This window comes from Rattus rattus, chromosome 3 (genome assembly GCF_011064425.1).
Source record: "Rattus rattus isolate New Zealand chromosome 3, Rrattus_CSIRO_v1, whole genome shotgun sequence".
Lineage (NCBI taxonomy): Eukaryota > Metazoa > Chordata > Mammalia > Rodentia > Muridae > Rattus > Rattus rattus.
In genome coordinates, this window is record NC_046156.1 from 35,257,487 (window position 1) to 35,283,715 (window position 26,229).

The 26,229-nt window shown below is 39.8% G+C and overlaps 1 protein-coding gene across 1 annotated transcript; it reads right to left on the reverse strand.

Annotated features, from left to right (window-relative positions):
* Window positions 1-16,902: 16,902 nt before the first annotated feature.
* Window positions 16,903-19,038, reverse strand: LOC116895331 (HAUS augmin-like complex subunit 5). Its single transcript, XM_032896638.1, has one exon. It carries the CDS (start codon window positions 19,036-19,038, stop codon window positions 17,131-17,133), a length of 1,908 nt encoding a protein of 635 aa, XP_032752529.1. The 3' UTR covers window positions 16,903-17,130.
* Window positions 19,039-26,229: the final 7,191 nt, after the last annotated feature.

Here is a 26,229-nt window from a genome sequence, read left to right on the forward strand (position 1 = left end):
ACTCTATCCCTAAGGGATATCTTTCTTTATGTAAGTTTATTTTAAAAAAAAAATCCTAGAAGCCAGAAGAAAGTGAAAGCCATTTACAAATAAAAACCAAACACAGAAGCACTCAGCTCAGAATGGTGTGCTATTCAGAATGTGTGAGAACAGACTTCAGCAAGGCTCAGCAAGGCACTCCCACTCAAGGGAAAACAGAATTTGTCATTTGGCAACTGTCTTTCAGAAAGACTGCAGGAAGTGACCTGAATGAGAAGGTAAGACAGAAGGAATTGAAGCAGCAGTAAGAAAGTAGTATCCCATAGAGCAAACATATGAACAAATAGTAATGTGGTCTATTTTCAATTTTTTATAATTTAAAACATTCTATTGAAAATCATTGTAATGTAACAGTGAATGTGTTGGCAGGTGTGTTTACGACATTGCACAATTATATTAAAACAGGACATTCTAAACGGTTGTGAGGAAAGGAGAGGCCGGGATTCAGCACCTCACTTGTAGTGGCGGGTGACTGCAGCAAGGAGCACGTTGGGTGCGAGGGGTCGGCCATGTTGTCAGCCATGTTTTTATGTACAGCTTCCTAATCACACACACAGCGGACTGTCTATGTAACACATCAAAGAGCAGGAAAGGAGGAAAGTTTAAAACAGTTAAAAAAAATTGAAAACAGTTAAAAAAGGAAATAAGGGAAGTAAGCATTACCATCCATATGAGATTAACGCAAGGATAACAAAAGACTGGAGCTGGCAATAAGATCCTAAACAAGTCAATTACATACTATTTATAAAAACATTCATTTAAAACACGATATAAAGAGGTTCTAAGTTTCAGAACGGTTTGTAGCATAAATATGAATGAAACTCATGCTTGCAACGTGATATAAAGTAGACATAAGGAAAACAAAATTTGCAGTAGAGACGAAGGTTAAAAGGTGGAAAACAGTGAGCGAGTGAGCAAGAGAGAGAGAGAGAGAAGAGAGAGAGAGAGAGAGAGAGAGAGAAAGAGAGGAGGAGAGGGAGGAGGGGGGGAGGGGGAGGGAGGGAGACCAGACTGGATGAACCGTGTACAGGGATAGACGAGCAGTGCATATGTCCGGTGTCAGCGGTACCATTCGTTCTTCTTCTCCCTCAGCAGCCTGTGCTTTGCATCCGAATAAAAGTTCATCAGTAGAGAGTTCCCTGGTTTTCTCAACATTTATTTCTCTATGTTGTGCAGATGAAGCATGTAGTGTCTTCAGCAACAAGGATTTGACTATATGGTTATGCGAGGCAAGCAAGAGTAATGGTAACAGACTGACTTGTTATTCGAGTCTCCGGAGCCACCCTTACCAATAACTCACAGCGCAGTAAAAATTGACAGCATAAAAACCTGAACTCCATTACGGTATATGTTCTCATATTGTAATTCACATAAAATAAAAGGCAGTGTCAGAAGCTTGAAGGCTGGTTACAAATAAATAGACTCTTATTAATTTTGTTGTAGTATTGATCGTATACTTGAATGTGTCCTTAATGGGGATGGGATAATGCTGAACCAGTGCTTAAGAGCACTGCTTTCTTTTCCAGAGAACCTGGGTTCATCGTCCCTGGGACTCACAGGCCTGCTCACTGCCCCTCAGTATCTCCAGTCCAAGGAGGATCTGCTGCCCTCCTCTGGCCAGTATGAGCACTGCAGACAAAGTAAGATGTACATGCAGCCCAAACACCCCATACACACAAATAAATAAATAAAATTGTCTTAAAATTTAAAATATTAAAAGTATATACTTGGCATCCTGAGATGACTATTCAAAAGTTCACATATGACGTTGTGTGTAAGGCAGTTTTGTCAAAATGGGATGAGGACGATGCATAAAGGTAAAAGCACAAAGTTCTGGCTTAAAATCGGTACATTTTAATTTTTTGTGTTTTATGGTTTTTTCTTCTAGAGTTTTAAATGTTCTTCTACATTTAAATTGCCACCCCTTTCTGTTTTCCCCTACGGGTCCTCCCATGTACCTCCCACATTACTTTTGAAGTGATTACCTCTTTTATTTATTAGTGTGTGTGTGTGTGTGTGTGTGTGTGTGTGTGTGTTGCACAAAGACATGGCAAGAAGAGAATCTTGCATGTACATATGTGTGTGAAAGGAACCTTTATTTGCCTGATGTAATTGTCATCTCAGAGGCGCGTTGACTTTGTCTGCTAACCTAGGCCCGGTTCTGGAAGCTTCTCACCTCTGTACAATCTTACCTAGGCCTAGAATGTTTTCAGCCTCTGAGACTTGTTGCTTAATAGGCTTTCTAGTTCTTTCTGAACTCTGGCTGGCTGATTCAACTCAGCTGTTCTGCTCAACCTCCTCTCCAAGGTAACTAATTCAACCTGGCTCTTCTTAGCTTCTCCTGAACGGCCCTGCTTAGCCTCATACTAATTTTGGCAATGTTTTCTAATATTCTGGCCCCTCATTCTCTGGCTTGTTCTGTGTCTAGTTTGTACTCTCTCTGCAACCTGTCTGTGTAAAACTGTCCCCTGTTCTTTGTACTGCTGTCTCTTAAGTCACCTCTATTTCCTCACTGTTCTCTTGAGAGTTGGGCGTATCCTATTCTGTCAAATCTTTCTCCATTTTATCCATTTGGTCACTGACCTCACTTTCAAATATTGCCACAAACTAACAACTGTTTGGGATTAAAGGTGTGTACTAAGAGTGTGCTTGTATTCCAGCCAGAGGGATTAAAGGTGTTTGCTAAGGACTGAGCCGCAACTAGAAAGAGGGGCCTTCAGTAAATAACACAATTTTGGGGTTCGTGGTTTGATCATGTAACATGGGTGAGTGCATAGCTTCAGAAGTGAGACTTCCAGGGAAATGTTACAAAGTAACATCATACAACTAGAACGTGCCAGGGAGCAAACATACAGGAATACAGAAATGGAGCTATTCACCAAAAGTGTGTAATATTTAAACAACCTAAGAACTATAACACATGCAAAGAATTAAAAATTTCGGGAGACGACATCATTATCCTCATGAGTGTTGCCCTGACATTTTGCCTGCTCTGCTTCACATTCTGTATGTGACAAAGATTCCCTTGGGGGAAGAGAAATCAGTGAGAATTCTCTTCCCATCACGCATTTATATTTTCCTGATATGGTGGCAGAACACATTTTTACAGGAAAGCCACCCGAGGGCTGGGATGGCAGCTGTCACCACCATACTTTGCACGTTGCCTATGGAAGGTACACAGTGCCCTGGAAATCAGCAGCTCTGCCCTTTCCCTTTGGGAAAATGTCCTTCACACCGATAGATGTGTACTAGAAAAACAAACTCTGTACACTGGTACACAGGAGCCCAGCCTCTGACTGTGTGAATGAAAACATGGAAGGCCATTGTAAACTAATGAAAATGGTATCAGCATCAGTGTTCGTTCCAAACAAACCATGCTTGGAATTTTATCCAATTTATACTTTCTATGCTATGTGAGCAAAATTGAAGTGAAAATTGAAAAATTAAAATGATTAATTTGATATACCTAAAGAGGACTATTTCGTTTTTGTTTTCTGAACAGGAGACTTTTCAGATAAGCACTCTTTTCTAAAGACTAAGTGTCTAGTAGTTTGTTGGTAAATGTAAATTGTGTAAATAAAATGATTTCTTTTAAACTTTACAGTAAAACAAGACAGTTCAGCTTTCATCACCAGTAAGAAGGGGAAAATTTGTACTGCAATGCATGTAAGCTTCGGAAACTAAGCTCGGGATATATTAATAAAACAATTCTATTATCAGGCTTTGTCCTCTGCATTATTAATTCATAGCCAAATGTGACATTTATCTGAATATGTGTGTTTTTACAAATAAAATGGTCTTTACACGGTATCATACCATGATCTGAAGTCTTGGTCTAGAATTTGCAGTCTGTATTGAAGATATTGGCTAACATGACAAAATGTGGTTTCTGTATTATTTATGTCCGTATATTTTAATATATTTCTGTATTATTTGTAGTTTATTACTCAAATTTTTTGTTTTATTTAGATGGCAAAGGACAAATGTCATAAGGCAAAGGACTTTGATGGAGAATTTGCTTTATGTGATACTGCACTTTTAAAGTTCTAGGACATGTGTTGTTCTCCCTGAATCTAAGAGTATATGATATTTGAGCTACCCAATTAGAGAAAAAACATGCTCACAGCATTTGAGTAGCATTAGTGTTGAACAGGAAGTAAATTGCAGTTTGCTGTGTGCTCTTCACCATCTGGATAAGCAGTGGTGACCAAGGTTACAAAGCCAAGCTTTGAAGGTAATGTCAGTGTTACAAGTGCCTTAACTCATCAACAAATAAATCCGTCAACATATACTTATATTTTGGCAATTCCATAAGGATAAACAGTTATTTTTGTATATTCTTCCACAGACTCTTTGTCCTGTGCTTTATGGGTATATTTGGAAACCCATTTGTTTTGTTATAAAGATTAGGAAAATTATGAATACAGGGAGACTATAAATTATTATTATAGCAGTATAAAGAGCTGCAAAGAAGTTTTCCTGGAACTCTGTATAAATTAGATCTTATGAATATATATTTCTGAAATAGAAGAAAATGTAAATGGCTTAATGAAAATATAAATAATACAACTATAATTGTCCAAACTACATGTCACCCATGGCAGTTTGAAACTGTGTCTGCCTGTGTAAGTAAATACAATTCTAGTGTGAATCATTAGGCTTCTAGATTTTTGTACTTTTATTGTTCTGGTGTAGTGGAGCTTTGATATTAGTCATCGGCAAATATTGATTCTACTTTAAATAATTTTATCCTGTGCTTGATACTTCCTCAACCATATGACTAGCCATTAAAACTTTTACAGTGTCATACTAGTGCGATGAACACCAATGTTGCATTGTGTCTCATTTTGATATGTTCAAGTCTCTTTTACTTCCCAGTTACTGACAACAGAAGGTCTTCTGAATCATGAGTGTTGAACAATGCATCAAATTTTTATGTAAGGGCTTGAAAAATTGTTACTAAAACTACATTCCGTACACAGAATAGGACTCTAGGTTACATATGTCTTAACTCATTAATAGTAATAACATTCTTTGAGATCATACCTAAACTTAGCTTAATTATTTAAGATCATATAGTTATTTTTGTATAAATTCATTTTCAGAGTCTTTATGGTGGTAATGTGTATGATACTATTCTGGAATGCAAATATGAATCATGGCAAACATTTTGTAATAGTATAGCCAGTAAATTTAAAATCTATTAATTCAAGTAAAATATAGTTTTTAAAACAGTGAAAAAAATGACTAATATGTTATTCGCCATTGCTGATATATTTTTGTCATAAATTAAAATAATAGACTTTAATGTGATATGTTAGTTGCGAAGGTGCTACTTCTGTAATTCCAGCACTCTGGATGCTGAGTCAGGAGAATTGCCACAAGTAAGTTCCAGCCATCCTGCCGTGCTCATTCAAACTCTGTCTCAAACAGCCATGAGAAACCCATCTATAGAACATTTTTTAAAGGTGGAAGAGAATAAAGGTCTTGCATGACAATCATGACAGCATCTCCTGAAACACTAAGTGAAGCGGCTTCACTGTCAAACACGATGAGATGCTCAATGTAATAATTCTAGAGAGAGATAGCCAAGCAAGCCATCTCTGCTCCGAGAGCCTTTCCGAAGGCTGTGAGCCTGGGCTCCAAGCATCTCTGGCTGCTGTCTCGTCCACAGGCTGCCAAGGTGCATTTCCAGGACTTAACTGCGATCTACAAAGAAGCTATCTGTATTTCTGAGAAGACCTGAGCTATGTATCTGTTCATTTGGCATGGAAGATTTCGAAATTTATAGAATGCTGCCCAACCATTTCTTGGTTGTGTTGAATTTGTCAGTGGCTACAGAATAGGAAACTGCCTGTTTCCCCTCCTCCTATGAGGTTTGTTTGTTTTGATTCCGATGATATAAATGTGAGAAAGACAGATGAGCAGGAGAGAACATCACATCTATAACCCGCACTGGTTAGGCAGAAACAGGTAGATCACACTCTTGCTGACCAGTCAGACTAACCTCCTGGTAAGCTCTAGGATCTCTTAGAAACTGCCTCAAAATGTAAAGTTGGGAAATTAGACACAGTGTAGGATGCTACATCAACATAGAATAAACGTAATAGAACTCGACAACTTGACCTTTGGTCTGTAGATACTTATGTGCATGGACATGTGTACCTGTGTGTACACACTTAGACACACACACACATTCACTCACTCACATGCACACATATGCTTGCGACAACATGTTAGTGGGCTGCTTCTGTTTTTAAACTGCATTTTGCTTGGATAAATAAATTTGTATATTTACCCAATATGTGTGGGATTAAGTCTGTGGTCAAGGTGGTCAGTTCTGAAAGCTGAAAAACTTGATACTAGTTTTTTTAATATAAATGATGTCATAATGTCTTTCATGTACTGGTATTAGGGGGGATATTTATTGATTAAGATAATTTAGAATAAAGCAGTTATAAAGAGATACTTTATGTCCAAAGGAAAGCCATTTAATAACTGGATAATGCTAATATTTCAAAGTAGAATACCTAAGAACAAGCTGAAACTGACGTGTGGTAATGAACGACTGACGACAAAGTGGATATTGGAGGTAGAAATGTAGATACTGATTGTGAATTATTCAAAAATGTTTTATTTTTAAATAAAAGTGAATTTATTCTATTGGAGAATGTCAGGTAAAATGTAATTATTTTAGTTATGGATGAGAGATTTATGGAAGCTCTCTGCTACTGTTGCCCTTCTCGCCCTCTATCACAGAGGGTGGCAGTTTCTTTCACATCCAGTTGAAAATGGACTTGAGGGTACTTCTGGCGCCACTGCTCACATCACACACATTTGCTAGTCGCGCTTTTTCTGGAGACACACATTCCGCACACAGCTCTAATCTGCTTTAGGACTAACGGGTGAGAAGGTGAAGTTTTAAGGACGTGGTTTTTTATTAGGTGTTCTTAAAAAAAATTCACTGTGGAAAGAGAGAAAGAAAATCTTCTGAAAAGAGATTCTTCAGTCAAAATGATTCTGATTCTAAGATTTTCTCCAAATTTCTACAACTTAGAGATTTGCAGTTAGGTGACAATCATTCCTAGCTTTTAGATAGGAGATAATTACTTCAATTTTAAAATACAATGGCTCTCCAGGGGTAGAAAATTATTTGCTTCCAGCCAGACAGAGGCCAAGAAGAAACCAGTGAAGTACAAGGGCAGAGAAGAGAATCAGAAAAGCCGAGTTTATAACTGTACATAATTAGTGTTATAACAGATTTTTATTTATACATTATTAGTAGTTTTCTGGCAGATTGACTATGACATTTTAACCATAGAGTTCACTTTATTTGTCCTGAACAAGAACATTAATTGCTGTGACAGCTTTATTTTCTTAGGTATTAATTTGACTTTTCCCCCTAAAGATCAAATTCCATTCAATTATTCTATTCTATCATGGCCTAACCACCTTTCTAAACTTTTCATTTCTAAAACGAAAAAACTGTGACTTTCCTTTTTTTTATTGACTCACATTTAAAATCCACCCTCAGGTGTGCTATTTTACTAATTATAGTCATTAGCGTTCTTTCCAGTGCTCTATCAATCACCCTTTAATAGGATTTCCCCCTCATTTTGCCTGCTACCTCCTGTTCTTCCATTAGGCAGATACAGTAACAAAAATATTGCTGACACAGGAACAACTTGAGCTACAATTATCCTGCCCAGTTCTCCTGGGGAAAAGACCACTCAGGCTCCTTTTACTTATTTTTTTATTTTCTATTTTTTTAAATTGAAAATGTTTTTTTTCACAATATATTACGATTATATTTTTTCCCCTGTCAAAAATCCTCTGAGATCCTCCAAACCTTTCATCTGAATCCTCACCTTTTCTGTCCCTCCTTAAGGGAGAAAAATACTAACAGGGATCTAAAGAATAACTCCAAAACAAAATTAGATAAAACGACAAAAAATCAGAATAGGGGGAAAAACTAGATGGCAAGGTAGAAAGAAAATCCACAAGGAACACTTATGAATACAGAGACACAGACATTTCCACACACAGGAATCAAAAGAAAAATGCAGAAAACCACAAGAAGCCATAGTATGCAAAAGACTTACAATGTTTACAAAAATAGGCAAATAAATAAATAGATCGATGGACAAATGGACGGACAGACAGACTATGGACAGATGAATGCTCTTTCTAACATTCTGAGTTAAGGAACCTCAAAAGAGGCCATAGAGTTTGTTTTGTGTTGGCCACCTTTGGTTGGGCGTTGGGCATGTGGCCTGCCATTAAGAGTAGTTTGTATCGATTTGCATTCTTCTACATGCTGACCTCCAGTTGAACCAGCACCATTTGCTGAAAATGCTATCTTTTTTCCATTGGATGCTTTTGGCTCCTTTGTCAAAAATCAAGTGCCCATAGGTGTGTGGGTTCATTTCTGGGTCTTCAATTCTGTTCCATTGGTCTATCTGTCTGTCTCTGTACCAATACCATGCAGTTTTTATCACTATTGCTCTGTAATACTGCTTGAGTTCAGGGATAGTGATTCCCCTGGAGGTCCTTTTATTGTTGAGGATAGTTTTAGCTATCCTGGGTTTTTTGTTATTCCAGATGAATTTGCAAATTGTTCTGTCTAACTCTTTGAAGAATTGGGTTGGGATTTTGATGGGGATTGCATTGAATCTGTAGATCACTTTTGGTAAATGGCCATTTTTACTATGTTAATCCTGCCAATCCATGAGCATGGGAGATCTTTCCATCTTCTGAGATCTTCTTCAATTTCTTTCTTCAGAGGCTTGAAGTTCTTATGCATAGGTAGCAATGAATAGCCTAGTAAGAGCACCAGTGGAAGGGGAAGCCCTTGGTCCTGCCAAGACTGAACCCCCAGTGAACATGATTTTTGGGGGGAAGGCGGTAATGGGGGGGAGGATGGGGAGGGGAACACCCATATAGAAGGGGAGGGGGAGGGGTTAGAGGGATGTTGTCCTGGAAACCGGGAAAGGGAATAACAATTGAAATGTAAATTAGAAATACCCAAGTTAATAAAGATGGGGGAAAAAAAATAAAGATGAATCTCTAACAATCAAAAAAAAAAAAAAGAGTAGTTTGTATCTTCATTGTATCTCCCTCAAGGAAAACTAATTTTTCATTTGTAAGTGGTTATCAGTTGGAGATAGCTTCTGGTTTAAGGACAAGAGGGTTCTGCCTACTGCCCTTCTCAAGGCTAGGACCCCATTGGCACACGCCTGTGCGGGCTCTATGCATGCTGACACAGTCTCGGTGAGTTAATATGAGTGACAGTCCGACCACGTTTACAATTCTTTGCTTCCGAGGTATTCTCCATTCCTTCTGGCTCTTTAAGACTCTCTGCCTTCTCTTCCCCAAGGTTCTGTAATCCATGAGAGGAGAAAAACGATAGAAACGAGCCAGTTAGGATTGAGCGTTCCTAGCTCTCCCACGTGGTCTGGCAGTGAGTCTCCGTCTCTGTTCCCATCTACTGAAGGAGGAAGCTTCAGGATGGCGGCCGAGCGAGGCACTGACCTATACCTACAGCAGAATGTCAATACGAGTCATCTTCTGGCTATTTTCCTTCAGCAAAGCAGTATTATTTGGTTCTCTCCTAGGTCCCTGGCCTATTTAGTTTTGTGTTCTTGAGCACCAAGCAGTGTCAAAGATGGGTTTTAACCATGGACTGGGCCTTAAATGTTACATATTTATAATAGGTCACCTTTGAAGACCAATTTGGAGCAGTGTTGGTGTTTGCCTTTCTGCTGCGGTAGAATACAGAGTATATTCCAGTACAAGAAGATTGCCATGTGTCATGTTCACCCTTCTTTAAACACATTCAATATTTTTTCTACTTTTTGCAAATTCTCTTTGATATTATGCATTTTAATTCTTATTAAGAATACTCTGGAAATAAACTCAGATAACATTCAGAAATTTAAAGAAACTATAAATGATATGAATGATAATTGTGGAAGGAAAAGAAGCCCAGGCCATAAGGCCATTAAATATCTTCAAAAATAAAATCAGAGAAGATAATTTCCACAAATTAGAGAAAGGATATCTATCAAATCAAATATAGAAAACAAAAACATAGAGCCAGAAAAGAAATGCCTCGTGTCAGATAATGTTTTAAATAATAAATCTTCAGAAAAAAAAGGATATTGAATGGTGTGAGTCAGAAAGACCAAGTAACATATAAATTCTGAGAATTTCAAAGGCCACAGCGGCCTGGATAAATGTTCCACAAGGTCTGAAAGGCCACAGAAGCTATTCTGTACCATTATATGTAACAAAGGTACCAGCCCTGATCAATTGAGAAATAGAGTGTCCATGAGAAAAGTAAGTTGTATTTTCCACTAAGTCAGATCTACAGAGATTACGGGAAAGAATACTTTGGTTTGAAAAGACCCAAGTTACTAAAATCGAACTCTAATAACCAACTCACTTACTGCTGATAGGTCAGAAGATTGTCTGTCACTGTGGAAATCTGTAACTATTTTTTAAAAGCACCCATAAATAGATCTACCACGAGCTCAGCTGTGTCAGTCTTGGCATGCATGCAAAGAGCTCCATGCCTACTATCCTATAGTAATACAGTGACAACTTACTATCCTATAGTAATACAGTGACAACTTAACCTATGCTTATTGCTGCTTAGTCACGAGAGCCAAGGGACAGAAACAGGTCATCTATCCATTAATCAATGAAAAGTAATGAAAATGTGGTATGCCTGTATATAATGTCCTAGTTAGTAAAGAAAGGAACTCTGAAGGCCACTGCTAAATGTGTCACTGTACCCAATCCTAAGAGTGAAGAAATTGAGATACAGTCAGGTAAGCATCGTGTCTTCATTCATTTATTCTAGCTTTCACTCTTTAGTTTTGATGTCTCGTTTGGAATACAGCCCCCGCTCACACTGTTAGGAATTCCACAAGAAAATCAAGCCACACAACCATAACACACATACAGAGGGCCTAAGTAAGTCCTATGCAGTTCAATCTCTAGGAGCCCTTATAGGCCCAGGCTAGTTGAATATGTAATTTTTCTTGTGGTGTTCCCACCGGTTCCTTCAATTTTCCCCCCTTGTCCTCTGCAGGAGTCTGACCTTTGGCTAATGTTTGGCTTTGTGTCTCTGCATCTGTTTCCATCAGTTGCTGGATAGAAAACGATTCCTAATGACATTCTCCTACACTCATAGATTGGTGTCTAGCCCAATTGTCATCAGGCAGGGACCTGTTAAAGGGTGTGTGTGTGTGTGTGTGTGTGTGTGTGTGTGTGTGTGTGTGTGTGTGCAGCACTTGGAAACTCATCCAATTCCAGTGACAGCAGAAATGTGCTGCACCTGATGGTGGTAGGTGATGATGTAAGCTGCTGGCACTTTGTCACCGAAGGGCAAGCTGGTGGAACACTGGGTTATAATATGTCTGGAGTAGATTTGAAAGGCATCTCAAGCACATCAAAGGATAAAACACTGTGGATATCAACCCAGAGAGGAAAGGTGATGTGTGTCGTTCGTTTGCCTGTGTGTGTATAAAGTGAATGCCTGCCACTTTGTCCATGTAGAGAAGAGATGGCAATATGAAGGAGACCCAAAGGAACAAAGAGACTCAAGGCCTCTCTTTCCAGGAACATGTGATGTTTACTTTCTGCGTTTTTCACTACTTAAAATGTTTATTTGATAACAACATGAAGAAAACACTCTAGTATAAAAGCCAATCCTATATTGTCATGTAAATTAATTCTAGTAGTATCGTGTGATAGGATCTCAACTCCTTTACTTGGAAGTTCCATCCTATAATAGCTGTGACAATGGGCGTGTATACATTGGCGCGAAAATAGAGTTAGTCCTTACTTAAAAATTGGAAGAGCGAAAAAAAAAATCTTTTTGTTTTTTCGGTCTTAATGTTCTCCTTTATTTTTTATTGGGTATTTTATTTACTTACATTTCAAATATTATCCCCTTTCCTAGTTTCCCCCCTGGAAACTGCCTATCCCATCCTCCATCCCCCTGCTTCTGTAAGGGTGCACCCACTCCCACCTACTCACTCCCACCTCCCAGGCCTAAAACTCCCCTACACTGGGGCATCAAGCCTTTCCAAGACCAAGGGCTTCTCCTCGCATTGATGTCCTACAAGGCCATCCTCTCCAACATATGTAGTTGGAGCCATTGGGTTCCTCAATGTGTACTCTTTGGTTGGTGATTTAGTCCCTGGAAGTTCTGGGGGTTCCGGTGGGTTGGTATTGTTGTTCGTCCTATGGGGTTGCAAACCCTTTTCAGCTCATTTAGTCCTTTCTTCAACTCCTCCATTGGGGTCCCATGCTCAGTCCAATGGTTGGCTGCAAGCATCTACCTCTGTATTTAAAATCGGGAGTTACCCTGGGATTTAGTTTTGAAAGATAAATGCAGGCTCTTTATCTCTCACTCTCATTGTAAAAATGAAAAATAAAAATGAAAAAAACAATGAAAACACAACAAAAATCAGAAGTTGAGTATGTACTAGGGAAGTGGGAAGGATCTGGGAAATCTAGGGGAGGGGATAGACTATGACCCGAATGCATTAGATGAAAATATTTTCAAATAAATGATAATATTTAATCAAGATGAAACCATCCAGGTATATTTTATCTAGTGATTAGTCATTGTGAATATCTTATTCAGTAAGATAAATGTAATTTATCACTGTAGAAGAGATATTTTATTATATTACCTGAAAGGAATAACAATGCATGTAAAATAAACAATAACCATGTATATGTAAGCACTTATGTTTATATATTTATGAAAAAAATCATAGGTTGAAAAATAAGTCATCTGTTTTACCCAGCACGAGCCTTTGTTTTAGTAACTGACTTACTGAGTAAAGGGTAGCGTCCATGTTCATTAATATCCCCACGAGGTCGGCGGATTACATAAACTCATAACATCAAATTCTTGATGGTCGGAATCATCTGCAGTATGTCAATTGCTTTGATTTTTTAATTATGTTTGTAATATTTGGTTTTTAAGTTATGCAAGTCTCAAATACTGACAGGCACAGTAGGGAAAACACAAATGAGTTTAAAAGGCTGTATTTACCTACGCATGTGGCTGTGTGTGGGGCAAGTCCCTTTTGAGACAGGAACTGGGAGGTTTTATCATCCTTCAGCAAAATGAAATACAATGTGAAGATGTTGAGCTGTGACGTAGCTCTTTCAAATACATTTTATGATTTGTAAAATATTTTATAGGGAACTGTATACTTGTTACTAAAATATTAACAAATCCTGAATATGTATCCTAGATAAAATGTTGATTGTGAAAACCTGTTTATTATGTAGAAACAATCAAGTTGAAAGTTTTTCAACTTGTCTAGTACAAGAGTCTACTCCACACTGTATCAACAAACTTCCCCACTGAGATCAAGGAATTCACTGCATTGAACTTTAGGACTAGAAAACCGGTGTCAGTAAGGAATGATCAAGCTCGGTAGTATTCCCTGCAGCTCTCGAAATTCTACTAACACATGGCAGTATAATTAATTATATTCATTAAGTTCCCCCAAAGGATGCTTGGGTTTCTTTAAATTTAAGTACTACTAATGTGAGGTGGAATCTCAGGGTTGTTTTGATTTGCATTTCCCTCATGACTAAAGATGTTGAACATTTCTTTAGGTGTTTCTCAGCCATTCGGCATTCCTCAGCTGTGAATTCTTTGTTTAACTCTGAACCCCATTTTTAATAGGGTTATTTGTCTCCCTGCGGTCTAACTCCGTGAGTTCTTTGTATATTTTGGATATAAGCCCTCTGTCAGTTGTAGGATTGGTAAAGATCTTTTCCCAATCTGTTGGTTGCTGTTTTGTCCTAACCACAGTGTCCTTTGCCTTACAGAAGCTTTGCAGTTTTATGAGATCCCATTTGTCGATTCTTGATCTTAGAGCATAAGCCATTGGTGTTTTGTTCAGGAAATTTTTTCCAGTGCCCATGTGTTCCAGATGCTTCCCTAGTTTTTCTTCTATTAGTTTGAGTGTATCTGGTTTGATGTGGAGGTCCTTGATCCACTTGGACTTAAGCTTTGTACAGGGTGATAAGCATGGATCGATCTGCATTCTTCTACATGTTGACCTCCAGTTGAACCAGCACCATTTGCTGAAAATGCTATCTTTTTTCCATTGGATGGTTTTTGCTGTTTTTCAAAAAAATCAAATAAAAATAGGTACGTGGGTTCATTTCTGGATCTTGAATTCTGTTCCATTTGTCTATCTGTCTTTCTCTGTACCCATACCATACAGTTTTTATCACTATTGCTCTGTAATACTGCTTGAGTTCAGGGATAGTGATTGCCCCGGAAGTCCTTTTATTGTTGAGGATAGTTTTAGCTATCCTGGGTTTTTTGTTACTCCAGATGAATTTGCAAATTTTTCTGTCTAACTCTCTGAAGAATTGGATTGGTATTTTGATGGTGATTGCATTGAATCTGTAGATCGCTTTTGGTAAAATGGCCATTGTTACTATGTTAATCCTGCCAATCCATGAACATGGGAGATCTTTCCATCTTCTGAAGGTCTTAAATTTCTTTCTTCAGTGTCTTGAAGTTCTTATCATACAGATCTTTTACTTGCTTGGTTAAAATCACACAGATGTATTTTATATTATTTGGGACTATTTTATAGGGTGTCTTTTCCCTAATTTCTTTCTCGGCTTGTTTCTCTTTTGTGTAGAGGAAGGCTACTGATTTATTTGAGTTAATTTTATATCAAAACAACCCTGAAATTCCACCTCACACTAGTAAGAATGGCTAAGATCAAAAACACCGGAACAGCAGATGCTGGGGAGGATGTGGAGAAAGAGGAACAATCCTCCATTGTTGGTGGGATTGCAGACTAGTACAGCCATTCTGGAAATCAATCTGGAGGTTCTGCAGAAAATTGGACATTGAACTACCTGAGGACCCAGCTATACATCTCTTGGGCATATACCTAAAAGATGCCCCAACATACTACAAAGAGACATGCTCTACTATATTCATAGCAGCCTTATTTATAATAGCCAGAAGCTGGAAAAAACTCAGATGCCTTTCAACAGAGGAATGAATACAGAAAACATGGTACATCTACACAATGGAATACTACTCAGCTATCAAAAACAATGACTTTATGAAATTCATAGGCAAATGGATGGAACTGGAAAATATCATCCTGAGTGAGGTAACCCAATTCCAGAAAAACACACATGGTATGCATCCATTGATAAGTAGATATTAGCCTAAATGCTCAAATTACCCTAAATTCACAGAACACATGAAACTCAAGAAGGATGACCAAAATGTGAAGGAACACCCATTCAGAACCTGTCCCACATGTGGCCCATACATATACAGCCACGAAACTAGATAAGATGAAGCAAAGAAGTGCGGGCTGACAGGAACTGGATATAGATGTCTCCTGAGAGACACAGCCAGAATAAGGCCAATACATAGGAGAATGCCAGCAGCAAACCACTGAACTGAGAACAGGACCCCAATTGAAGGATTCAGAGAAAGGACTGAAAGAGCTTGAAGGGGCTTGAGACCCCATATGTACAACAATGCCAAACAACCAGAGCTTCCAGGGACTAAGTCACTATCCAAAGACTATACTTGGACTGACCCTGGGCTCCAACTGCATAGGTAGCAATGAATACCCTAGTAAGAGCACCAGTCGAAGGGGAAGGCTTTGGTCCTGCCAAGACCGAAGCCCCAGTGAACGAGATTGTTGGGGGGAGGACGGTAATGGAGGGAGGATGGGGAAGGGAACACCCATAAATAAGGGGAGGGGGAGGAGCTAGGGGGATGTTGGCCTGGAAACCAGGAAGGGGAATAACAATTGAAATGTAAATAAGAAATACCCAAGTTAAAAAAGATGGAGGGGAAAAAAAGTACTACTAATACAATGCAACTTTTCTTAAATTTCTCGATATTTATCTATGATTATTTGAATGAGATGTCCCTATGGTGGTTAGGATAAGAATGCACCCCCCCCAAGTTTGTATATTTGAATGCTCAGGAAGTGGCATCATTTGAAACAATTAGGAGATATGGCCTTGTTGGAGGAAATGTGTCATTGGGCACGGGCTTTAGTGGCCCTCTGCTTCTGCTGTCTGTGGATCTGGATGTACAATTCTCTGCTTTCCCTCCAGCCCTGTATCTTCCTGCTGATTTGGTTACCTGCTACCATGTTTCCTGTTATGCCGATAATGGATTAGCCTTTGAGAGGGTAAGCAATTCCTAATTAAATGCTTTCCTTCTTAACAGTTTCCCTGGTCCTGGTGTCTCTTCACAGCAATAGAATATTGACTAAGACAGTTCCTCATAGTTTCAGCTATTTCCCAGGGTATGTCATATTGTTGGAGAAAGTGCATTTCTGGGAACAGACTTTGTTGTTCAAAATCCAGATGTCATTCCCAGTTTGTTTTCTATTTCAGGATGTGGTTCAACATGTGAGTTCTGAGGTCTTAGCTTCCATCTCTAGATTTTATGACTCTCTGTCACCACGTGTCCCTGACTTGAAGATAGTGGACTCTTATCTCTCTGGAACAAATAACTCAAAATTAATTCTTTCTTCTGTTAGGTGCCTTGGTAATGGGTTATTTCATGATACCAATAAAAATAACTAAAAATATCTCTGACAGATGATTACACTGTATTTAGCAAACCATTTCATGACTTTCACTTTACAGAATAAAAAGGCATGGTGTACTTTCCAAATACCCTTACACTTTCAATATTTTCATTAACTAACTTAAAAAATAGCAAATCTTTGAGGTAATTAAGACAGTTTTTAAATAAGGTGCAATCTCACCACTTAGAATTTTAGATACCAACACTTTTTAGCATTGTTATTCATTTTTTTTCTTTCAAATACTTTATTGAGGGAAGTGAAGTTTGGGAGTTAAATACTATCTATTTTTGAAATAGGGTCTCACTATGTAGCCTAGGCTGTCTTGGAACTTGCTGTGTAGCCCAGGCTGGTTTGGAAATCAACAGCAGTCCTTGTCCCTCAGTCTCCTGAGTTAGAGACAGTAGGTGCACAGCACGGAGCTAAATTGCAAGTCTTGACTCTGCTCCTAGCTGCTTCTTCATTTGTATGGCTGTTGCAGCGCTACCTGGGCCTTCGCCCAGCGCTGCTGCCACTGGGACAGGGACAGGCCCTGACGGAGCTCCTCAGAGAGGGCTGCTTGGCCAGGCTGCTCCCACCAGTCCTCAACGATCCCCTGTAGCTCAGGGATTTGCTCCAGTGCCTGCTTCAGCAGGTTCAACAGCTTCTTCAGGGTCTGCCCCATGTTTTCATTCTGTTCCTTTTCCTGGGACTCCTGGATCTGCAGCAGCTCCTGGGTGGATGGTCCCGGAGGCAGACTGGTCTTCACACTGAGATTTCCTCCTCGGAGACCCCACTGGTCTTGGAGAAACAGAAGATCTTGTCGGAGAGAGGCCGCCCTTGGAAGCAGTAGTTCGGGCGCTTTCCCTACAGGCAGTCCCAGGGTGTGACTCAGCAATAGGAGGCTGGAGCCCCTTGGGGTAGTGGGGTGCAGCTGATGGATAGATGGTAGAATCCTGGATAGCGGCTTCAACCCTTTGACTTGGTATGGTGGGAGGGGGCCCAGGATAATGTGGGGCAGGTGTTTGGCTTCTTCCTTCAAGCATCGAAGCAGTTCTTGGCTCTGCGGTGCCACAGCCTCAGAGGTGGGAACAAGCTTCTGCCGAATCAGGGCTAGCACCTCCTCTGGACCCCGGCTCAGGGGAGTCTTGCTAGCTGAGTTTCCCTTGATGAGCAGACGGATCCGTTCCTGCCTCTCCTCCACCAGCTGCCGCCACAGTAGGATCCTCTTGGCCTGCAGCTCCCGCAGCAGAAGCTGCCGGTGCCCAACTGCGCTCTCCAGTTCCTGGCTCTGGGCATGAAGAGCCTTGAGCTCTGCCCACAGGCTACTGCGCCTAAGCTCCAGCAGCAGGACTTTCCTCTCATTGGATCCCAGTGAGAGTCTCTCCATCTCCTCAACTAGGCCCTGGAGGCGGCCAGTCAGAACTTGTCTCTCACTCAGGAGTGCACTCCTCTGGGTAACTAACGCACCTACAGCCTGCCAGCCCTCCTGGATGAGATGAACAGTGGACGGCAGGACCTGGCTGGAGCCTGAAGAGTCCGGTGCCTGGGGCCTGGACAGCACCTCTTCTTTGAGCCCCTCTTCTTTGAGCCCCTCCCCATAACACAGGGACCGGATCTCTGACTCCCGCTCTGCAGCCAGGTACTCCAAGGCAGCCAGGATGTGGCCTGCAGGGTGGTTCGTCAGCAGTGACTCAACTGAGGTCAGCCACTGCTGATAGGATGTTCCGACATGGTCATCACAAGGGCTTAGGATGCTGCCTCCCCTGGCCTGGGGAGTCAGAAGGTTCTGCAGGAATTGAGTTCGGAGGGAGCAGGCTGCTCGGACATCACTCAACACCTCAGGCTCTAGGGCCGGGGCTGCTGACACCACAGGTCCAAAGGTCACATCCACTTTGGCTTTCCTCTGCATGTCCTGCAGACGCTTGAGTTGATTCTGCAGCCGCTGCATGGGGTCTTGCAACCGGCGGTGCTGTCTTCGTACAGCCCCAGCCAGGGCCTGGAGGAGAAGAGTTTGGCGCTGGGTGTCTTTCAGGCTCTGCAGTGCCTGCGTCATGGCGATATCCTGAGCCTCAGTCTCTTGATCCATCAGCTCCAGGCTCTGGTCTAGCTCTTGGTTCTCTGCCCGAAGGCGGGCCACAGTGGCTTCCAGCTCCAACTTCCGAAGGATCTTTGGATTGTCCTGGTGGCCATACCAGAGGAGGTTTCCCTGGATCGTCTTGATACTCCTCTCACTACGCACATGCTGCATGATGTAGGCCCAGATGTCAGCACCCTGACCCAGACATAGCCTGCGCAGCGTCGACTCCCGGGGGCGGGCTGCTAGGGGCACTCCCATCTCTTCAGCAGCCCAGTGACTGAGTTCCCGCTCTTCCTGCGTTAGTTCCATGGCTGTCCTTGTTATTCATTTTTAATTAAGAAATACGACTATATTTTAATAACTGCTCTTGGATTTTATTAGTTTTCAAGTTATTAAAATTAATTTTCATTAGCATACTTCAAAATTTTTCAGCCAGACTTGTGGATTCATAATTATAATTCCAGTTCCTTGAGAGATTGAGGCAAGATCACATGAGTTCAGAAGTATTGAGCTGCCTTGTACCAAGCTGATCTCTTGACCATACTAGTTTGAGCATTATTATGGTAGTGATCTCTGTATGATTAGGAAAAACCATGCTGCCTTAAGTGAGGTAAACAGTTCCAGGTTAAAAAATATCTTTATAGATGAGTATAGAGGAAAAAATCTAAACAATGTACAGCTGAATTCTTTGCGCCAAAAGACATATAATTTGCGCAATCAAATAAAATATATCTGGTACAGAAACAGCAACCCGAGTCTTGATTTGATATCAACTTATATTCCTGAAATTTGAATGGGCCAAAGAGAAGAATGAATGGAAATGTGCTGGCAGCAACTCGCATGGCATTTTCAAGTTCTCGCTTACAGCATTAAAGTTTATATTTCTACTAGCTTGTAAGCGAATCTATCCCAATTCTACATTCTGAGATTGGGGAATTAGTCATAGATGTGTGTCAAGAAACCACTCTTCTAACTGTGAGTCAGAATGGCATCAAGTTCTATTAATAATCTGACACAAATAAGTCCCTACAGTGAATGGAGAGCCACATGCTATTTGGAGATCTGTGGAATCAAACCAATTCAATATCAGTTTCTGATGAGATCCCAAAGCTCTGAAGCTCCCTTTCCACGTGGAGTCATCCTTGCAATAGAATATAGATCGCTTTGAAAACAAGAGGGAAAACCTCAGTGAGGTAGGAGAGGGCTATCACTATGAAACATGGTCTCTCCTTCATTCGACAGGTGCTGGGTTCATAAACTGTCATAAATTTGGACATTCTTGAGGAAATTCTAGAATTTTGTCTTCATTACTCTGAAATTTTTCAGGGCCTGTCTTTTCACAGCCTCCAAGTAACACATCTTATTATCAATGGTACAGACTCTTTTAAGCTTAAAAATGGGAAAAAGGAAGGAAAGTAAATGAAATTAGAAAATAAAAAGCAAGTACATGTATGCTAATCTTTAGAAAAGTAGACATCAAGACAAAACTACTAAGTGATGATGAGGAATGCTTCATATAGAGAAATCTATCAGAATGATATTAGAATTCTGCACATGTACATACCATGCACAGGTGGACTTAAATCATAAAAGAGATGCTGTTAAGTACTATTTAATCTAAAACCATAAATTAATCTCAATACAACAATACTAGGTACACACACACACACACACACACACACACACACATCTGGACAAAAATAGAGAAGCACTGGAGTTAAATGACACTATAAATAAAATGTGTGTGGCAGATATTTATAGAACATTTCACCCAAGTGTTAAAAAAAGCACACATTGTACCTAGACCATAGAACTTTTGCTCCAAAGGACCTCATATTAGAATGCAAAGCAACTCTCAAACATAAAAAGTAATTTAAATAACATCATGTATTCTACTTGAGCACAATGCAATAAAGTCAGATATTAACCACAGTAGAAGGTATAGAAGTGCAAAAACCCATGCAAACTAGGTGACTAGGTGATAATTGGATCAAGGAAGCAACATCCAGGAGGAAAATCATGTAAAACTTTTTCATCTATTAAAATTATCATGTGCATTTTGTCTTTGTTACTTATAGGATTTATTGCATTTTTATGTATGTAAGTTAAACAAATCCTGCATTTCCAGGATAAAATTAACTTTATCATGGAGGATGATCTTGACACATATTTACTTTGCTATTATTTTGGTGTTAATAAGGATATTGTGTTAATGTTTATCATTTGTAGGGTTACTTTTAAACATTATTTTTAATACTAATTTTTTGTTTGTGTGCTTTCCTTGAGTGTTAAAGTAATACTGATTTAGTACAATGGGTTTGGAAGTGATCCTGCTATTTATAATTTTTGGAAGACTTTATGAAAGTTTTTTTTTGTAGTTCTTGGGAAGTCTGGTACAATTCTGCGAATCCATCTGTCTGAACATTTTTTAGTGAGAAAGCTTTTTATTATTGTTTCAATGTCCTATTTTGTTATAAATCTCTTTAAATTGTTGGTCTCTTCTTAGTTTGGGAGTTAGGATGAATTAAGAAATTCATCTATATCTTTTAGATTTTCCAACAGGCTTTTAAAATATTCCCTTATAATATTATATTCTATATTTCTTTGGTGTCTGTTTCCTAGATAATTTGAGTCTGTTTTTACTCTATTAACTGGAAACAAAACATTCAAATATATGAGCCTATGGAGGCTTTGTCTTTTAAACCACCATAGTATGTGTGTACGTGATTCAGTGTAGAAAACTTCCCTGTGTTTCTGAGTCAAATGTACATACTTTGGCATTTAGGTAGAATGTTCTGTAGATAACGGTTCTGTTCATTTGATATAAATACCACTTAATTTTGAGGTTTTTATATGTAATTTTGTCCAGAAGACTTTTCTATTGTAAAGGAAGAAAGTGCATGTTGAAATATCTTACTATTATTGGGTTTATGTTCATCTGTATGACTTTAACACAGCTAATTTTTCTTATGAAATTGGTTGCAGCTGCATTTGGTGAATATATATTTAGCATTGTCACATTTTCAAGATTAACCCATCCTTTGTTTAGAATGACGTGCCCATTCCATCTCTTCTGACTACTTTTTCTTTTATGTTTATGTGGTCACATATTAAGAAGGCATTGCCTTCTTGCTGCCACTGAAATAATGAGGTTGCTTAGAATGTTATAGCAAGAAACATGTAACTTGAAAACTTAAGAGAGGAGGGAAGAAGAAAGCAACAGAAACATCTGCAACTATAAGTGGGTAAAAGAAAAAATTTCCACAGTTTAGTGCATCGCAGGAAGGGAGCGATTGGCCATGACAAATAATACAGAAAGGACAAAGCAGGTGACTCATCAGAACTGGCAGATGGAGTAATAGTACAGAGGTCATTGACAGCTACCAACGGAACAGTGTGTGTGGAAAGATGGAAATGCTTATATAAAAGGCAGTGACAAGCAGAAAGGACCTGAGTATTCAAATAGGTCAAGTGTCATGTAGGAATCACGCAGATGTCACTGATATAATAAACCTGAAACTCAGCAGACATAGGAATTGACTCAAGACATTCTTCATCCAGACAGAGTAAGAATGCTCTAAGGGAAGTCAGAGAGATTTGTAAAATGACAGAGATCCAACCGGCCAGCACATGCTGAAGCGTCATGGGATTTATAGGCAATACCAAATGATCAAATTCAGTTCAAAATTTGACTGATCTGAATGGTGTTACTAAACTTATGAAGACCAGTGGATAAGTGCATGGAGTCACATACATGCTCTTTGAAGAGACTCAAGATCTGTCTCACAGATCCCCTCAATCTTTGCAGTGTGATCCTTCACAGTTTAAGGGCACGGTTGCCCCTCAGCTATACCATGGAAGCAAAAACTGAAAATCCCTACCAAAAAGGCAGGTGCACCTCACATGCGTCTGATTAAGGAAATGCCATTAGACACCAAAGATGCACACAATTTTAAGTTGCTTGGTATCAGCAGAATCACTGCTAGATTACGATGACATGCTGAGAAAAGTTAATAAAAGTCATCAAAAAGGACTCTGTAGTAAATCCGGCATATTTATGTAGAGTTACAAATATATAACTTGTCTCCCTTGATAGGGATGAACAGCCCTAAAATTATCAACATGAGTTATTGTTCATAAAAGCAGTAGTGTATTAAGGATTAACTCACATAACTTAGAACAAACAAACCAGAACACATCCTGTTGTATTTATAAAAGATATATAACGAAAGAGGGGATATGTTCTGTGGAAGTGTAGTCAGGTATGGGGAAAGGAGGTGCCTCAACAGGCCCATGCTGAGACATCCCTTCCCTCGGAGGGACCAGCCACAGGAGGGTATAGTATAGAATAGTTTATTCAGGGCATGGGGAGGGGAGTTAAGAGGGGAGTGGACAGAGACAGAGAGAGAGAGACAGAGAGAGAGAGAGACAGAGAGAGAGAGAGAGAGAGAGAGAGAGAGACAGAGAGAGAGAGTAGAGAAATAGAAGAGAAGAGGAGGAGAGGAGAAGAGTAGAGGCCATCCATGAGCACATGGAGAGAAGGGGGAAGGGGAATGGGGAGAGAAGGGACCAAGGAGCAAGGGAGAGCAAGAGGAAGAAGGACAAGAGAGTGAGGAGGGGCAAGCAGCCCCTTTTACAGTGTCAGGCATACCTGGCTATTGCTAGGTAAGTGGGGTGGAACCTACCTGGCTCTTGCTAGGTTACTATGAGGTGGAGCTTAGACAGAATGCTAACATTTCCTGAAACCAATGAAATGCCAAGAATATAAAGGCACCTGTATCAAAGCAAAACATGCTTAGGGTAGCGTTGAATGCAGTCTCTCAGTGGGATTGACTTTCTCTTTCTTCTCTCCTTAGATGTCTACAGCAGATGGCAATCAACCACTGACATCTGAGGACTCTGTAGTGCTTCTGCTTTTTTTTTTAATGAATTTACTTATTTATTTATTCATTTTAAAATGTATATGTGTCCTATTTGCATGCAAAATGTATATCCTGCGTGTCTTGGTGCACACACAGGCAAGAAAAAAAAAGTACCAGATCCACTGGAATTGGAGTTCAGATGGTCGTGAACCACCATGTTGGTACTAGGATTTGGACTCATGTCCGCCACAAAAGCTAGAAGCACTTTAAACCACTAAGCCACCTCTCCAGGCCCTTCAGAGATTTTCACAGGAAATAATGCTGCATTTGCTGATGCTGCCTCTGAATGTTAAAGTTGTTAGGTGTTAAACGTTTCTGAGGATTTGCTTCCTCACTCAGTTTTAACTTTCCTTTCCCATGAATAAGGAAAATAGGAACTTCCTGTAGCTCAACACCTGCATAGCAGAAAACTAGATTAATATTTACTGAAATGTTTAGTTGTCTTAAAATATCACCATTTTTCTTTGCCAATATTGATTTTGAAAAACAAAGGTCAGAGTCAGTAGAAAGAAGGGTGGTTTTTTTGCTTGTTTGTTTGTTTTGGTTTTGGTTTTGGAATTATTTGTTCACTACATTGCATAAAACAAAGTATTGTGACACCTGTAAAATGGAGCATCAGACAGTAAATTAAAGTGAGAACATTGAAAGAAACACTCTGCCATGTTTTCTTTTCCTAATAATCCTTACCAGGAGAAGCAGGGCTTCAAGAAGGCTTTATAATCCTAAGTAAAAGCAGGACTTTCCTCCTGCATCCCTCTTCCCCTCCTCCATCGTCTGCAGTCACCCTTTCTCCTGCTTCTCAGTTTATCTTTTCCACTTTCCTTCTTCTGTGGCATCTCTGTGGAGTGTTGAGACTAATTCTTTAAAACGTGAAAATGCATAGCATCTTTGTGTGAATGAATAAAATCGAGAAAGAAAACATATTTGAAAACCATAATAATTAGATTTAAAAGGAACATTGTAAACACAAATGTTTGTGGTACTTCTTTAATGCCAACCCCTAAATCTGGATCTTAATGTATTAAATGAAAACTGGTGCCAAACGGCCCCCAGGCGAAGGATGGGGCCACCCACCCACCTCAAAGTTTTCAACCCAGAAGGAAAGACAGGGACAAAATGGAACAGAGACTGAGGATGGGCCATCTGGTGAGTGCCCCACCTGGGGATCCATTCTGTCTGCAGACACCGAACACTGTTGCTGTTGCCAAGAGGTGCTTGCTGACAGGAACCTGATGTGGCTGTTCCTTCGGAGGTTCTGCCAGCAACTGACCAATGCAGATGTGGATGTTTGGAGCCAACCATCAGACTGAGCTCAGGGACACCCGATGCGGGACCTGGAAGAGCGAAGTGGGGGATGGCAACTCCATAGGAAGGACAATATCGGCTGGCCAGACCACCCAGTATTCCAAAGGACTAGACCACCAACCATGGAGTGTATAGGGAAGGATCCATGGATCCAGATACATATATGTAACAGAGGATTGCCTTGTCTGATATCAATGGGAGGGTAGGTCCTTGGTCCTGTGGAGGTTTGATACCCCAGTATTGAATGATGTTCAAGGGGTGGGGCAGGAGAGGGTGGGTAGGTGAGGGAGGACCCTCATAGAGGCAAAGGAAAGGGGGGAGAGGGAGGATGTGGGGTGGGGATTTTCGGGAGGAGTAACTGGGAAGGGGGATATTATTTGAGATGTAAACTAATGGAATGATTAATAAAAAAAAGTGGTGCCAAACCTTCCACTAAAATATACGTTTATGAAGAGTATTCATTATAGGCTGCACTGTATTAATGTTTTGTCTTGTAATGGCCTTGACCTGTATCCTTGTAGAATTTACTCCATTTCTCATACTTGCACTTCTTTACGGATCAAGCATGTATCAGTGCACTGTCTGAATAGTTAGGCATTACTTTGTTATTTTCCTTTTCTACACTTATAGTGTGGGTGGCTTTGCATCCAGAAGGACCCAGCATAATCTAAATATGTAGAAGTATAAGTTTACCCAGGAGCATACTGAGACATGCTGAGTCATAGGCGACACAGAGGGATATAGGAGACACACAGGACTTAGCAGACACACTGAGATAGGTGTCGCAGCCCTAGGACTCTCGGAGAGTTAATACACTGAAGACATTGAGCGTAGGGTACTCGTGTCATCTTACATAAGTTGCTACTTACTGAGAGGGTGCTGAGTTATTTCATGTTCTCTACTATTTTTACATGGGGCCTCAGAGAAGTTTCTTTTAGAAGTTACTGTAGAGCCCAGAATTCCTTGGTTTCCTGATCTACTATAATTATAAGCAAATGACACTAGGTTTGATTTGCACGTATTCTTAAATTCTAATTTTCTACTGCATATATTCCAAATAGTATTTCTGTATTATTTATTAAGGCAAGGTATTTGTTTTAATGTATTTCCATATTCATTATAATGCATTTCCTATATATTATTTATTTTATTAGCATAGCAATAAATTGTATGAGTTGAACACTAAAAACACATAACATTAAAGTTATTTTTAAAGCAGAAAAAGGAGTAAATTTAAGAGTTGTTTTATAGAAATTTAAGAGGAAATTTTAAT